Source organism: Cydia strobilella, chromosome 17 (assembly GCF_947568885.1).
Source record: "Cydia strobilella chromosome 17, ilCydStro3.1, whole genome shotgun sequence".
NCBI classification, from domain to species: Eukaryota; Metazoa; Arthropoda; class Insecta; order Lepidoptera; family Tortricidae; genus Cydia; species Cydia strobilella.
Genome location: NC_086057.1, coordinates 5,328,727 through 5,346,591, shown reverse-complemented (window position 1 = coordinate 5,346,591; position 17,865 = coordinate 5,328,727). Strand labels below are relative to the sequence as shown.

The window sequence follows — 17,865 nt, the reverse complement described above, 5'->3', positions numbered from 1 at the left end:
GCAAAAACAAGTTTTGTATGAAAAAACTTTCATTCGCTGTATTTTTTTACTATGGTATCTGAAGCTACATAAATCAATTACAGACCTAGATATACCTTATCCTATTGTAAGTAGATACAAAGTTTCAGAGCAATCTAGCTAGTCTCTTTAAAATCAGAGCGGAACTACGTTTGTAGTTATAGGAAGGTGCAATTCGGCCGAGCTTGCCGGGGACTCTTAAGAAATAAATAAACTAAGTACAACTTTTTTGTAGTAATACTATTCCAGTAGCTAACCGGGTACAAGCGAGTTGCTGTTCAAATTCAAAACCAGTAAACGAGCGATCGTTTAAAGCATAAATGCTACGACTTGGAGGTTACGGTAACTCTGGTTCAAGCTATATATGGGAAAAGCAGGTGGTCTACCGCGAACACCGAAGTTCGAAAATTGCGGGCATCTTTCTCTTTTACTCCCGTTAAGGCGTAATTAGAGTGACAGAGAAAGATGATGAAGATTCGGTTTTCGCGGTTATAGCCCAGTATTATATAGCAAATGCAATATTTTATGCCTGAGATCGTCTGCCCGGTCAGTCAGTGCGGTGATACGCGGTAGGACGGTTGACGTTGACACAGTTACTTCAATCGATACGTATCGTAAACTTAAAACATCGCGGTTTTACATTGTCTCATTTTAGTTTCTTTGTTGCTGAGTTAGTGATTTTTAAATAAAGTAAGTATTTTTAATTAATTTTGAAGCAATTTTTTTTTAATTCTCAATCACGTTTCGATTGTCTCGATACATTTCGCAACTTGAGAACTTGACCCTATTGTGCATAGAATATAAGTGCTGAGGTATTTTTTGCACATAATATTTTGATGCGAATTAATATTATGTTGCAGTTTTTTTCGTGTTACGTTTCTAGTAAAACTAGTAAAAGAGTCATAGTTCTAAATATTACAATAAACAAAAATACCTACTTGTATAAATGTTTCACTTCAGTCCAGTTTAAGAGTCACAAAGTCTTAACAACCCGAAAATGCAATTATAAACGTCATATTTTGCAAGTGCAATTATAAACGTCATATTTTCATAGAATCACATTAATGATGACATTGCCACACTTTGTCATCGCAAATGCCATGCAGAGTTAGCTTATTGGTCTGACTCTACAACTTGTTTGACCTCAGTGTTTCTAACCGATCATAAAAAAGGGAGTTATAATCAGAATCACGTGTTATGAAATCTAATCCAATGTCGAATACAAATTATTTACCTATGAGTGATGTAACATCAGTAACATGCCACATTATGGTCACTATTATTTTGGCTCTTTCACATCTACATTCGTAATGATGAAATCTCATAGCGATTCTGATATTTTATACACTTGACGACCGGTCTGACCTAGTGCGTAGTGACCCTGCCTGTGAAGCCGATGGTCCTTGGTTCGAATCCCGGTAAGAGCATTTATTTGTGGAATGAGCACAGATATATGTGTTCCCGAGTCAGGGGTGTTTTCTATGTATCTATGTATGTATTTATCTAAAGTATGTATACCGTCGCCTAGCACCCATAGTACGAGTACAAACTTTGCTCAGTTTGGGGCTAGGTTGATCTGTGTAAGATGTCCCCTAATATCTTTTATTTATTTATTAGATTAGGTTTTTTTACAACACATAATCATAGTTCTTATTGAGGTAGAAAAGGTATAGGAAATGACTCACAAAAAATGTTCGTGAAAAGAGCATTAAGTATCTATAAAATAAGTTATAAAAAATTTAAATACTTCGAAAATTTTCAATCGTGACAACGCGAGATGATTCTTCCTCGCGTTGTCCCGGCATTTTGCCACGGCTAATGAGAGCCTGGGGTCCGCTTCGCAACTAATCCCAAGAATTAGCGTAGGCACTAGTATTGTCGTAGGCATTAGTTTTTCGAAATCGAAGAATTCCAAAATCTAATAACTAGGGTAATACCCTAAAAACCGAAAATCTAATCATCAGGTTCACTGACTGACTGTTTTCACTCCCGACACGGATGGATGGTCAGACTGATAACTATAATAACTTTCTAGCGGCTTTCTCTCAAAAGTTTTCCTTGTCAGATGCCGCAGCAGACTCCTGATTTTGGCCACGACGTGACCTCCATCAGGGAATGGCTGACCAAGGAGCCCCATCTGCCTCAAGACTTCAGTGAGTACATACTATGCTATTAAAGGGGCAACAGAAAGCTATTTATAATATATATACATACTCGTTATACATATACCTACAGTTAGTTACAGAAGTATAAGAATAAGAAACCATTTATTGCCACACCAAAAAAATCTGATAGTTTACAAAATATAACATGAAAAAAAAAATTGCATGCGCGGCAAAAGGAACGGGCTCAGCATATGCAGCCATTTCATTGTTTTGTATTGTATTGTAGTTCGGGCGATTTTCCGCAACTCGACGACTGGCGCCTATTTTGCGTGACATGGGGGTGGGCTAGTCTTGCCAGCCCAGCTCCTTGAGGAAACCTATCAAACCTCTGATGTTGAGTAGGACCTCGGGGAGGTCTCTCAAGGATCCGAGATTTTTTTGCCCTGTATGGGGCCACTCCGCTGCACTCCAGCACCACGTGAGAGGCTGTTTCTATTGTCTCCATGCATGCTCTGCATAGGGGACTGTCTGTGACACCTGTTATAAAAAGATGTTTATCGTAGATCTATGAACTCAAAACAAAAACGGCCGAATACAGCAACGTAAAAACTATTATAATATTTCAAAAGGTGCTTAAACACAAAATACAGTACGTAGCGGCCCCCTTTTGTAAATATCTATCGTTAAATTTAAATAATCATAAAAACTTAACAGTGGCGCTAGTGAGCACGTTGATGGGCTCTTAAATAAAGAACTATTACAGGTGACCTGATGATCAGAAAATTCCTGCACAGTTGCTACGGCAGTCTGGAACGCACCAAGAAATGCATCGACCGCTTCTGTACCACGCGGGGAGTCATGAGCGAGATATACACTGACAGGGATCCCTGCTCGAACAAGCTGAAGACCGCCTTCGATATCACGTAAGTAACAACTAGCAATACAACTACCACTATTACTACTATTAGTACTTATAACTACTAGTAGCATGCATATCATACATATCAATTAATCAAATTGTTGATTTGCATTTGTAGCCACCAGACGAAGCCTGCGTTGCGGATTTTTTACATGTAACTAGATTATTTTTTAAGATTTTCTCAATTTTTGTATTTTTTTATGTAGTGTGCATAGAAAATAATAAAATAAAATTAAAGATATGTGTGTTGTAAGATAAGATAAGATCTTAAGAATACATCAAATTGTTTATTTGTTAAACATACGAACGAAATAATAATAGAAAATTTTGTTTCGTACGAGTATTAAACAGAGACGATGTCTTCTAACGATGCCGTCATGATGAACATGTCATTATATCTTCATAAAATGCGGGAAAGTCAACTATCAGTACCTAAGCGTAATGGCACAAATGCATTTTTCAGACTTTTGAAAACTGTCTCAGTCAGTTGAATTGCCCTAAAACATAATCCTATATCGCAATGCCGAGGTTACATACATACGTGTGATATGATGATGTGAGGAAAGCTGATGCATGATGAGGATGATGATTATAACTATATACCTAAGTTACCTAACTAATAAAACGTATTTATTTATTACCATCGCAGCACAAAGTTAAGAAGGCATTTAATTTGCAATAGTGCCGAAGCCGAAATATCGGGAAATGAGAAAAACAAATGTACCTACATAGTTAACACCTCATTAAGCGTTGTTAGTTATGTAATTGGTCATGTTAGCTCAAAATCGTGTTTTCTAAATACATATCAGGTCATCTACACTCGGGAGTGAAATTAATACCCAGAAGATTTTTATTTTTTTTGTACGAGTCTAAAAGAGTCGCGGACGACCTATCCGGGGCGCTTAGCTCTTGACCGAAACTTGTTTGTTCTTTCGAATTACATATTCACTTTATTGTTCTACTATTGCCTAATAACAATGGACGATTATTATTAATGCATTAAATCTAATACGTAAGCAAATAATGTGTGTACAAATATGGCTTACATTTCAATAAAGACAATACAATACTTTGGCACTATAAACAGACTTATTATTACTTGATCACCGACGTTTAGCTTAAGCATTAAGCATTATTTAAGGTGACTCAGTTGCGGAATAAGTATTTTACAACACGGAATAACAATTTAGAAAGATTAAGGCTCAGAATCCGTCTAAATCTAAAAGGCACCATCTTTTGCGTAAGAAAGTGTGACACCACCACATTCTGTCACTGCAAAGTCTGTGCAGACAGAATTGGTTTGTTCTTTCCTACTCTAAACGAAATAAGAAAAAAATATATGCTCTTAAACGAATCGATGAAACAAATTTCGGCTTTTGATAATGTGCGTAAAATTTAACGAGGTGGTTTTTTTCATCATTTAATATATCCTTACATACTCATGGCAACCTTTTTTACGTAACTAGGCAAATATATAGAAATGACTTACGATGGCTTAATCCAAGTATTTAAAGTTTTTAAAATAAAATTTATAGTGGGTATTTTAAGCATTTTGATTAAATTGAACTCTTGACACACGACAAAATACTGAATTGCCTTTGTGTCAATCATATGACTTGAAACCATGTCATGCGTAATTATTTGCATAATAAAAAAAGTTATACATACAACAATTAACTCAGATTAACGGTTAGAGTAGAGTAAAGTAAAAGGTTTCGGTTGAAGTTTTATGCGATTTTGCGACTTAAAAAATCCGTTGTTAAAGATAGTTATTTGTGCAACAAGAGAGGAAAGTTGGTTTTTCTTGCGAGTATTTATTTTGAGTCCCGAGAAAGCGAAAGATTCTAAGGTAGAATCTTGAACGTAGCGAGGGACTCAAAAACACGAGATGTAAAATAACTTTGCTGTCGTGTTGCACACATAATTTTTCACCTCAGTAGTGAGAACATATTAAAGGTTAAAATGTATTTCGAATTACACATAATAAACAGATAAAAAAAAGTATTATAATATGTACGATACGATACGATACGATACGATACGACAGCTACATTGTTTCACTCCCTGGAAAGTAGGCTTGTTCGAGCTGCTGAGGTGAAAACATTTTTTTCGGCGTTGACCACGAACACTGTAAAGGGTTCGAAACGTCGGGATGTATTATAAATTCAATATACCTACGCGATATAATCCGTTTTTATGGTTTTATTTCATTTCTATGGAATTAACTATTGCAGACGTATTTTATTTTTCATTTTTAACATAGGTAGGTACCATCGTCCACACTGATAACTGTCCAGCGGTGGAACTTATGCCTTTTGTAATAAGGTCCACCGATGGACAGTTAAAAGTGTTGATGTTTGTACAAGTAACATACCCATTACTTGCTATTACCTACTAACTATCGTATGCAAGGAATTTAGGAAAACTAGTTGTGACTGATAAAAATTCTGAGTAGACTTATTTGGACCAAAGCAATTAAAGATACCTGTGTTCAAATTTTGTCCAGGGGACCAAGTTTAGATAGTAAGTGCTAACTTTATTTAGGTAAGCATAGTTAAAAAAAATGGTATTATTATGTATAGGTATGTAATTTAGTTTTAGTTTATAAATAATATACTAATATACGTATCAGCATTGCGAAACAGCGAGGAAATGCCGCCAGCATCCTTGGTAGAATGCCTCAAGGGCCTATTTTAAATTTAAGCTAGTTATTAATTTCGTTTACGTAGTACCACTATATATATCTTGTATGTAAATAAAGAGTATTTTTATATACTAATATTTAAATGTCTATTTATTCGTTATGCACTGTTAAAATTAATTTAATAAAGTTTCTACAGTTTTATCTGTAACATATACATTATATACTTATAATATATTAATATAAAAATAATTTCGCAGACGGATATTTTTTGACATTGACTTGTAGCTGACCTCACGCTGCACATGCCAACCTTCGTCACAGCCGGAAGGGGCGGACGGACCGTCTCATCGGAAGTGTTTAAACTGGTATTTTTGAGGCCACCCTTAATCTTATTCTGACCTTGGCCATGTGCGTTGAATCCGGTCGACTATTAGCATCCCCAAACGTTTTCGGTAATCGCATGCGATTTGCAATACATAGCGACATTTGAACTTAGCTAGCAACTATTTAAAATCGCCAAATCCATGTCATTTGTTGCGAGGTTTGTTGAAGTCTTATATTTTATTCCATCGCGATCTTTGTAAATTTTATTCCAGTTTATGTACTAATCGATAATCTCTCGGAAAGCGATGTTTGGTGAAATGAAACTCATATTGTTACCAGGAGCGGTATTCGACATGCGTTAAGTGACGTTACGTGTTGAACTTCAGTTGAATGGAATTTTCGTGTGTTGTCGAATAGGTAAATTTGACATTAGCAATCCACAGTTAGGTGACAACGAAACCAAACCGAACCACGACGAGTTCAGAGCCATTTTAAACCGTATAGTAGTAAGAAAACAAAGTTGATTTTTATTGAATAATTTTTTCAATGAATGAGTTTTGGTTGTACCAAATGATACTTTCCACGGTTGATGAACAAATGATTCATTCCACTGTTGAACTGATGTTGAAGCCGAAACTGACAGTTGTTCATCTCGAATAGGGCCCCTGATGTCGGCTCAATATTTTGTTGTTAAGTCATTAAAATGTTTCTTACCTCAGAACATTCTAGTAACATTCTAATTTTTTTATTGCACAATATATAAATGGCGGACTTAATGCCTTAATGATACCTACCAGTCATCTTCCATTTTATACCTATGTAAAACAATGTGGCAGATACTGGAACGCGAACTGTAGAGATAACAACTCTATTCGTAAAACTAATTAATCGAATCGTTAAAAAAGGCCATCGACATTTTTTCATCGATTTTAACAGGTTTGTACATGTACATTGTACACATACACAAGTTGTACAAGTATTGTATTGTACAGATTTTGGCTTTGGCTTCGGCAGAAACTGAGTCATTTAACATAAAGCGAAAAATTACTGTATATAATAAAGACCAAGAAGTAAACGTGCAAAGGAAATGCACGGCACGGCAAGGCAATGACGTGATATAGTTATTTGTGCAACAAGAGAGGAAAGTTGGTTTTTATTGCGAGTGTTTATTGTACTCAAAAACACGAGATGTAAAACACTCTAGACAAGTGGGGGCGGGCGAATAGAGTAGAATAGAATAGAATAGAAAAACATTTATTGCAAAAACCATATAATACATACAGCACCACATCAGTATAAAAAAGGAGATCTTATACACTAAACAGTTAAAATTACTTGTAGCTTATACTAACATGCAATAATTACAGTATTGATGCTGCTATAGAGGCTACAAATGGACACCACTCAGCATATGCTCTTAAGCTCCCTCCACACTCGTGCGCGAATCGCGGCGCGAAGCCGCGTAGTCTGGAGCGGGCTTAACATATATATGCTACAGCGCTGGTCTTCCGTGGAGCCCAGGGCAAGAAGATAGCTCAGAACAGTAAAGGCAGTGTCAAAATGTGATTTAGTAACTAATAATTAACACAAACTAGAATCGTGACCCGATTCCGAGTTAACAAATTGTTATGGTTTAGATCTTATCTTGATACGACATTGAATATCGCTCACGCATCTGCGCACCAATCATGGTGCATTGGAGAGAAGTAAAAGTCGTGCGTGAGATGAGATGCGCTCCAATCACCTAGACAATCGTCAAGGTCATATCAAAACCAGTTAATTAAATTAAATAATCGAATTTAAATTGTTGTGAGACATACTAACATTAAATCATTTTATGGTTTAGACTCACTTGTTTTAGTCACTCGCGCGATATGTTTAAATTAAATAAATTGGAATCGACCGACCTCTTGATGATTGCTTTAAGGAACCAGTTTTAAGAAGGTGCATTAAAGAATAATGCGCTGGATCAAGCGCGTGGAACATTTATTTTCGGATGTCTGGCAGATGCCGAAAGTGCCGAAACGCGATTGGTGAGATATACCTCGAAAAAAAAAAGTTGAGTCCTTTTTCTGTATTTATAAAACGTACCTAATTTACATAATTATAGCATATAGCAATATAATAAAGTTAAAATGTGGTATTCTGAATTCGGATTTATTGATTTATAAATCACGGAAGCTAAAGCAAAATATTACGCTGTTTTCGTGATTATATTTGATATACCTAAAGGGCATTGCATCTCTGTATTTTATGCACGGGAGACATTAAATGGTGTCTCTTACAGAAGGTCTACCGCGAAAATTAAAAATGGATTTCGTTATCTACCTATCTATCGCTCTAATATTCAATAAAGGTGAGAGTGATAGATCTCTAGGCCACAGTTCTTTTGGTTCTTCAGAGCGGTCAACTCGCCTGCGTTCGATGAGCGACGGGAACACACAGCCACTTTGTACTGCGGCCTTGGCATTACACGGCCATGGCAAACATCGCTATATAAACATTATCATGCCTGTCTAATAGTTCGATTTTACGTAATGCATGATTTTGAGGCCCATCAGTTTTTAGTCCATGTCAATGTTGGACAGATGACCCACATATATTTTAGTAAACTTTAAATACATTATTGTAGGTATTTCTAGTTTGTAGAATGGATAGTTTATATTAATATAGGTAGGTGGGTCACCAGTCCAACATTAAGACAATCTTAGTAGTGTAGTAGTAGTATCGTACACATTAAAACTCTACTGTCTCTTAAACTTACACGACGTTGACTGCATATATCTTAATTCGAAAGTACAGTCTAGTATGTTTCGGCGCGCCAAAAGTTTCGGCCGAAACATTATTTTTATGCGGAAACCGAATTTTCGATTGAACACTAGCAATTATTTATATGGCAGTTAACTGAGTTAAAATCACCTCACCCAGAACCCGGTCTAGTTCACCAGCATAGTACTTTACAAATATTGACAAATATTGGTTGGCTAACGAGCATGTAGCGCTTTCTTCATTTCCATTACTTGCAGAACAGATAATTATTTCCTACATATTTCAAAATATTTATATTTTTATTTATTGTTTATATTTATTTAAGTTAGGCCTTATTCTATACAAGAGGAACCCAAGCTCCCATGAGCCGTGGTGTCCGTGGTAAAACTTAGTTGTTAAGTAGTATTTAATTTTGTACGCAATATGGGCAAATGCCTGAAATAAAAGCTTTTATTATTTATTTTTATTATCTTTTTTTTAATGCCGGGATAACGCGAGGAGGAAGCAGAGGCCTTATTCTATACAAGTTATTATCTAATTCTTTCGTTACCATTTTCGATGCCACTGGGCACTGGGTATAATATGTGTTTATTTTCTTTCAAAAGTTCTTTTACATTAATTATAAAGTTTAATTTATGGAAATTAAATTACGTAAGTTGTCTTCGTAAGACTAAGAGGATGATAATGAGTAGGTATTATTAATATTATAATTTACAATATAATTATTAAGGTTTATTTTTATGAGTAAGCATGCAGTAGGATTTGTAAATACAATGATCGGTAATCCAATATTTAATCACCATGAGATCATGCAGGAGATAACAATATTGAGTTTCCTGGTTCATTTTTTAATTCTTTGTTTTAATGACGAAGGCGTGCTATGGAAACATTTGCATAATGCCAGGTTAAATGTATGCAAATAGGATGAAAAACGTCGGAATCTTTGTTACTATTGTCACATCATGTCGTACATAATAATCCTACTACGCACCACGATATCTTTTCATTCGTACTGGTTGTAGGGTTGTGCCTACTATAGTCGCCGACAAAAGGATGACTCACGTTAGAACGGGCCGTGTCCGGGCCGGAGCTTCCGGCGCTTACTTTTCTATGACATGACTGGTGATCACGTGATGCTTTCCATAGAAAACGAAGCGCCGTAGCTCCGGCCCAGACACGGCCCGTTCTAACGTGAGTCATCCGATTATCCCCGGCTCCGGCCTCATTTATAGACACAATACAGGACATAATACGAAATCCGCTTATTTATTTATTTATTTATTTATTTATTTTATTTTTATTTCATACATGGAAAACCAACAGCTATAAACATTTTTAAAGCTACAATATACATATACAATATATATATTCGTATTATGTCCTGTTTTCATTCACTGAAATACCAATTTAGGATACATAGATCGTACTGTTAAAGTAGGTACTTAATTTTTAATTTTATTTGTATAATTAGAGGTATCTTTAATTAAGCTGCTAGGACCTACTAAGATGCCTACATCACATAACACGACACGCGTCTCTTAGGTTTATATTACTCAAACAATTTTATTATAGATTTGCAACAGACTATTAGAAAGTGATTATTGCTAAGCCTACATGAATAATTCTTTAGTTGGTTTCAAACTTGTGTTTCTTTTACATAAGCACTTGATGATATTTTAAAAATGATTTTTTAAATATTTTTTCCTTAAAACCAGGGACCGGCCCGCTATCCCTTATCGGGGTTTTATAAGGGTATTGCATAAGGCTTAACTCACCATACCCTTTGCCAGACGAAACCCTTTGTTTTGGTTTTAAAAACCCTTATATAAAGCTACCACATTTGAGTAATCGGTAGCCCAAATACCCTTACAAAACCCTTATCATCCGTTCACCAACACCTTGCATATTGCTTATAAGGGTTAGCCTTATAAAGGGCTTCCCTTTTAGCATATAAGCGTGCTAATTTAAGTCGTCTACCTTGTTCATAAAGCACACATTACTTCGAATCCGAGCGATCGTCGGCGGCGACGGCGGCGTTCTTTGACTAGACACGTATTTTCTTTCCTTTTCATACACTACCGTAGATATATACTAATCCTGTCTCTTTCACGCAAAGGGAAACCTTTATAAAAAGCGCTTAAAGATAAGGGTAACCCTTATTAAGAGCTAGCCTTATTTTTGGTTAGCTTTTCGGTAAGGGTTAGTCAAAGGTAAGGGTATATATGAATGGGCTTGCAGTTCAATAGGGAAAGTCTTTCAATGTGTTAGCCGTGTTTAAGTGTCGCCCATTGAAAGGGTTTTATCGCGGAAAGGGTTGTCCGGTCCCTGCTTAAAACTAAATTTTCAATAAATTTACAGTTCAATTCAACCTAGAACTTTCGGTTTTAAAACTAAGCAATTTTACGTTTGTAAATATTCCTAGGTAGTGTTATCTTTATAGTCAATTGTTTCTAGTTTAATGATTTTTATTATATTATCAATTTGTCTGACTTTCTAGGAATATGCCTATCCTGTAGGGCTAAGATGGTCGGCTCTTTATCATTTGTCACCATGCCTGTCACGTTCTAACAAATGTGTAAGTGCGAAAGTGACGCATGGCATGACAGGTGATAAAAATGCGACCATGATACCGCTGCTGCCTGTACCTACGTACGTACATACATACCCTGTCTACACATGTCAATGCCACATTTGCAGCTTTTTTGTATTAACGGTAACTACGCTAATCCGCGAACGGACAAAGAGACACACAGACAAAAACAGGCATGGCGTAATCATAATTTTTCCTGCTGTGTCTACCTAACTACAGAGCCCCAAAAAGATCACGGGCAATTTTCCAAGCATTTACCAAAAACATTAAAAATTACGAGACCTACTTACCACGTTTTAATACAAGACACACACCACTCGAGTCTGTCTGGCGCCCTCAGATAATTTCGTATATGAGTGCGAGCAAAGGATTCCTAGTGTAATTTAAGAGAGAAGAGAACTTTAGAAGCGTTAATATCTAAAGGTGTCATAATAAAACGAAACCTAGTTTGTCAAATTATCTCTCTCGTCTCGTCGTCTTCAAGAGTTGAAGTCCTGTAATTAAAATGTTAACTGAAAGAAAAGAAACAGACATCAAGTAAACAAACAAACAAGAATCGAATGAGGTGTCTTACGTCAATTCTACTCAAAAATTAAGTAACAAAAACATATATATATATATATATAGCCAAAAACTAGGTACCTACCTAGCTTAAACAGACCGGTATCCACAAACAGTATGACGCGTATAATATCTCAGCCATCCATCATACACCGTAATGAATTTTTCCCCTCACTAGCTCAGAAAGCCGTCTTTTATCCTTTAAAACAAGCGGGGAAAAACGCATTTTATCCACTAGTGGGGAAAGTAATTTGACCTTGGATGGAGCGTGTTTAAATAGCTTGACAGATAACAAAACGTAAAACGCTCATAATAATGGTTTCGTTCGATATTAATTATCATTAAATAAATGGTTTGAGAATCTAATAAAAAATACCAAATTTAGCTTTATTTAATAATTTTAAGTCGTAAACCTTAAAATTCCATAAGAAACGTTAGATTTTTATGATGTTAAATATAATTCTGAACGCACAATGTGACTGGCCAGAAGCCTATTACACAGTAAAAAGCTTACTTATCAATATAAAACTTACATTTTTAGCCTTGAAGCAAAGTTCGTTTTCGTCGGTCTTTTCCATCGCCGGTTTTCTTCATAATTTCATCAAATAGTCTAACAATAATAACTTGTAACACTGCTTCCACGGTCTACGATTTATCACATATAACTTGAGGTTAAATTAATTACTAATTCGCTTAGTAAAAACACAAAATACAAGCAGAAATCCGCTTGAGAAAATAGAAAATATATTGACATTACGATTGTTTGTTGACATTGAGGGTGACGTAAGTGACGTAACGTTCCAAAATCGTTATGAAATATAAAGTCCAAAAGGTGTGATAGAAATAAAACGTTGCCATAATTGAATTTTAAGTTTTTATATGTTTTAATACAATATGTTAAAAATAAACATGAAATATTTCAAAACGGGCATCATTTTGAAATAACAAGCTAAATAAGAAATCATCAAAAAATGGGAAATTGTCAGCACAATGGAGTTTGACAGATTTTAGAACATACCGTTTTCGTTGTCATGTGTGCGTGAAAATCGTCTTCGTTAGCATTATGGGATTTGGAGCTGTAATATGTTTGACATAAAGCTTAGTAATCAAGGCGGGATTATAGGCATGTGTTCGTGAGAAACTCTTGGTCGCTACTTCTTCTTGTGTGAGTAAAAGTCACCTTCGTGAGCATTAATAGATTTGGAGCTTTAATATGTTTGACTTAAAGTTTAGTAAGCAAGACAGGAGTAACTTTTTGTCGCCGCTTTTACAGTACCACACAAAGGCAATTCCAAGATCGCACCTGCAGAAATGCCTACGTAGGTTATTTTGGTAGCATTAATAGATTATGATTCTTAATATGTACTACAGATGACTTAACAAACAAAGTAGGATTTAAGACTATTCCCTTTTGGAGTGTGTCGCTAGTTTTACGGTTTTATGGTTTAATAATTGCTTTCTCGAATTATGAAGAATATGGTCTTTAATATGATGGGCGTAAGACATAGTAAACAAACCAGGGATTAAATCCTTATCTTAGTAATTAAATTCGTAAGATTTATTACCATATTATTAGAATATTTTAATTTGCCAGCGTTAAGCGATTGTAAGCATTAAAGTGTCGGACATATGCCTTTCCTTAATGGTAAACAAACCAGGACTTATGATCTTTCTTTTTAGAATATGTCGCCATTTGGCCAATATAAATAGCTGGAGCGGGGCAGGGGGGATTCATTAATTTTCTATCCATCAAACTAGCAGTGTCTCTGGCTTCGCGCGTGCATAACTTTCGTAAGTGAATTTACTCTGTCACTCTGTCCATTTGTATAGCCTAGCTTAGAGCTATCTAAGTGAAGTTAAACTTGGGACATTGGATCTGTGTTTGATTGTACAAAGATAGACCTATCTCTGTGGAATTAAGCCTGGACTATGATGGAGGATCTTTACTTACCTGTTTGATTTATTTTATTGTGAAGTGAGGTTTCCTACGCTGTCTTGTTCTTAGTGCCGTAAAGCTATGCACAGATAGTAAATATCGTGCATATCAGGGACTTAGAATGGTGTCTTGGTTTGATTTTACGGAAAGCAATTTTCGTAACGTCGAGCTTGGATAACAGTGAGGGAAATTCATTTCTCTGTTCGGTTTATTTGTCCAGATTAGTTACATAAAAGTGAACTTAATTATTTTAGTGTTTTGCTATGTAGTGCTTTTACTATTTTATAAGCCAGATCATTGTTTGGACAGACTGTTTGTCCAGCCAAACATCCAGTTCCCTTGCGGTGTTAAGAAGTGGATGATTGGGAGTCTTTGTTCCAAGATTTGAGGCTCTTGGCATCTCGTTTATATTTACATAAGAGATGAACCACCTCCCAGGTATCAGGGTCCAGCTGTCCGATGAATGTAAGGGCATCACGTGCGTGCCATTTCGAGTAATCGAAGCTTATTGCAGTCGGCAGTAACTGATCCCCGGTCTTCTATTAAATATACTTATATATTTCGGTGCTCAGGTTCATACTAGTGCTGGCTGCAGGGGAAGATTCTGTCGCGACTGATGTCATACACTTACAGTCATAGTCTCGGCAGAGCTTCCAATGTAGGTAGTGCTGGTGTGTTCTAAGGGTGCCGATCCACTGATAGACACGGAATAGGGCGATTTACTCTATACCACCGGGCTTGCGAGCTTGTATAGGGGGGAATCACATAACACTGGCCGATAAGTTACTATATCTCAGGGTCGCCTCCTGAACTGTACAGAGAGTTAGGGATACACTTGCGTACATGTCAAAGCACTAGGCCTATGGTAAGTACGGATTGTGCTTTGAGTGTACTAGCTAGGGCTCCAGGTAGGTGTAGGGTAGAATCACACACTATTTATCGAAATCTAATCTGGTTGGTATATATTTCTCTATTAAAGACTTTTAATATGGCTTCATTATCCTAAAAAGCGTACGTGTAATAGGCAAGGGGTTTAATTGCCTAGATATTCCTATTTTATAATGTATCTGCGAAAAAAGGTATTGTTGTATATAAAATCTTATACTATTTGTTTTATTTTGCTAAAATTTCTAGTGTTCTGATGTAAAAACGAGGTACTGAATATTTCATTCTGGTTTCCAAGGTATATACAAAATAAATTCTTAAAATATCAAGCTGGGTTTAGGTATACATACCGTTCTGGAATAGAAGAATGGTTTGTTTTAGGGAACCCTTGGCAGGCAAGAGCAGTCCAATGGGAGGAGTCAAGAGTGGAATAATGCTCGACTTGATATTTCTATTTCATAAAATATAGTAAATGATCTTAGTGCTTCGTTTGTGCGTCTAAAGACTAGAAATACAGTCTATTCTTTTAGTTTTGGGGATTGGGGAAAAGGGATCAGTATCCCTAGCTTTTGAACATGAAAAAAAATAAGTAATTTTGATTGATTGATGATACTTGGCGCTTCTTTCATCAAATCATCTAGGAATGCATAGGATTGCGAAGCGTTGGTCATAGCCCGTCTGGCTACAATGTTAGGATAGGTGACCCGAATGATGTTTTGAAACGGGCTAAGAGTTTTCTGACCCGCATCGAGCATGCGAAGCAGTACGTGTGGACTCACACATCGTTTAGAAAGTGATAGTATAATTATAACTTTCCTAAAAAGCTAGGGTGTAAATGGGCTCATCCCAGGAGTACTGCTTTGTATGTTATCCCGAAGACTTAATAGGCGTAGCGGGACTTCACCAAAAACATTTTTAAACTCATTTTTCCAACAACATTTTCAACCTCATATTAACCATATATGCTGCATTTACCTAAATAACATCATATGTAGTGAACCTTCAACAGCATTTACTTTACACGAATAGATTTAATAAAAATGTAAAAATTTTTACGTCACTACGCTCGAGATTCCATTTTAGAATGCATCACTACGCTCAGCATTTAATTATGGAATCCTTCGTTTTGTTCAGGATTCTATGTTCGTCCTCGCCGTCAATACGTCATCTTGCTTCCTTGTGACACAGTATACTATTTCTACTCTTGTAACTATTAAAATATTCCTTTAATTATTCCTTAGCATCATAATAAAATATATCTTTAATACCATAAATATTTATTTCTTAAAATTTAGGTAATAATAGTAATAGAATCAGAGTTCAAAATTTAGCTGATACTCATTAAAGAATCTAGGGTACCGCGGTACACTTCGAGGGGTCCTAACTATTATCTAGACGATCACATGGCCAAATTATTTAAGTAAGTAAGTGAGTAAAGGGTTTATATAAGTATATATGTATTTATTTAGAGGGTTAGTAGAGGTGTTTGTATGGGGAGGGTTACATTTTGGTGTAAGCCGTGACCAGTATGTAAAATGTACCATAAGGTACATTTTGTGGAAACCGTGACAGCAGGATGCAGTTTACCTGGGTTACTATGGCTTTTCAAGATATAATATCTAAGTAGAAAGTAGCCTTACGGCTACATTTTGTTGGCGTGAGAATGGAATGAGTACACTAAGTTTTGGACCTGCTTTTATTTTGGTTCTAAATAAAACTCGTGAAACAGTGTTTATTATTCATAAGTTACTAATTTTTGTTGTGTTTTTAAATAAAAAACATAAAACATCAATTTTATTAGTCAATAGTTTCTATGTACACATAAAAAATAAAAGTTCTATCTGACTTTCTTGATATTTTACAATTTTCACTCGTTCTCTTCGCGCCGTTGGTCGCCGAGAGATTCCTTTCCATATTCATGTGCTAGGATGGGTGATTATCACAAGCATCGATTCATCTTCTTGCGTCTTTGATACCTAAAAAACAAATTAACAAAATCAAAGCCTATGTAGCTACTCATACTATAATCTTAGCGCTTACTATGGTTATTCTTATCGCCGACTTATTTCTATTGCGTCATAGATTCGTTAAGAATTTAGCTCCATCGCAGGTACCAATAATAACAATGAAATAAATAAATAAATATTTCGAGTCAGTCTTTCGCATATCAACCTAACTTCAGTGTAAGCAAAAGCGAACGGTACCTATAGCGTTGGAGGAGCTGCCATCTAGTGGCCTGAATCGGAAACATAAACATGTAGGCACATTGCCAAAGAAAGTGCTACCATCTACCGTTCACGTACGTTTTCTTTAGCATAGTAGGTACCGCCACCTTGTGGGCTACATCGGAAGCATAAACTTCACATTTATGCCTCGCGCCAAAAATTTGACTGCTCATGCGCTGCCCAGAAGTTCATGCACGCTCTCTATATTAGGCGGCGTAGTACATACCTATATTGATAAGTACATAGTACATACTTAGATAAATAAATAATATCCATTACTTGGGAGCACATACTCGTGGTAAAATACACGTAGGTGCATACACTTGTCAGACAACATTCGTAGACAAGGTCACTACCGACCGAGCTAGGAGGCCGTTGTCAATAGTCTAGAAATAAGTTTACCTAAGATAACCTAGGCTAAGATAAGATAACTAGTTGTTTAAGAAAATATTCTTTAGTCGAAAGGTTGCGGGGGCGTGAAATTGTTCAATTACACGCAAATATACTAACGAACAGGGGCGTATTTCGCGGTTTTCTTATTCTTTCAGCTTAAAAACCCGGCAACGCACTTTCAGCTTTCTAGTTTAGCGAGGCGACGATAGTTATGTGCCGTCAGGCGACTCGTCTGTCCTTGTACCTTCTATATCATAAATATTCTTTCATCTTAAAATGCCAGCAACGCATTTACAACCCCTCTGGTTTCGTGAGGCGACGGTGATCGCTTGCCTTCAAGCATTTGTCAGCACTTTTACCTTCTATATCATTAAAAAATATATATAGCTACGTACATGCGTTAATATTAGTAAAATTCGGCTTGTTTACTGATAAAAATACTACACTATAAGCTACAGAAACAATAATAGAGCTGCATACATCATGTAACGATTTA

General features: G+C 36.1%; 1 protein-coding gene across 1 annotated transcript in view; it reads left to right on the top strand.

The window, feature by feature from the left end:
• The first annotated feature begins 559 nt into the window (after positions 1-559).
• The window catches only part of LOC134749033 (alpha-tocopherol transfer protein-like), a 42,250-nt gene continuing 24,944 nt past the window's right edge, over positions 560-17,865 (top strand). Inside the window, exons 1-3 of the mRNA XM_063683927.1 lie at positions 560-708; positions 2,084-2,171; positions 2,887-3,046. Coding sequence (XP_063539997.1) covers positions 2,084-2,171; positions 2,887-3,046 — 248 coding nt within the window. The 5' untranslated portion in view covers positions 560-708. The remainder of the gene's footprint in view (positions 709-2,083; positions 2,172-2,886; positions 3,047-17,865) is intronic.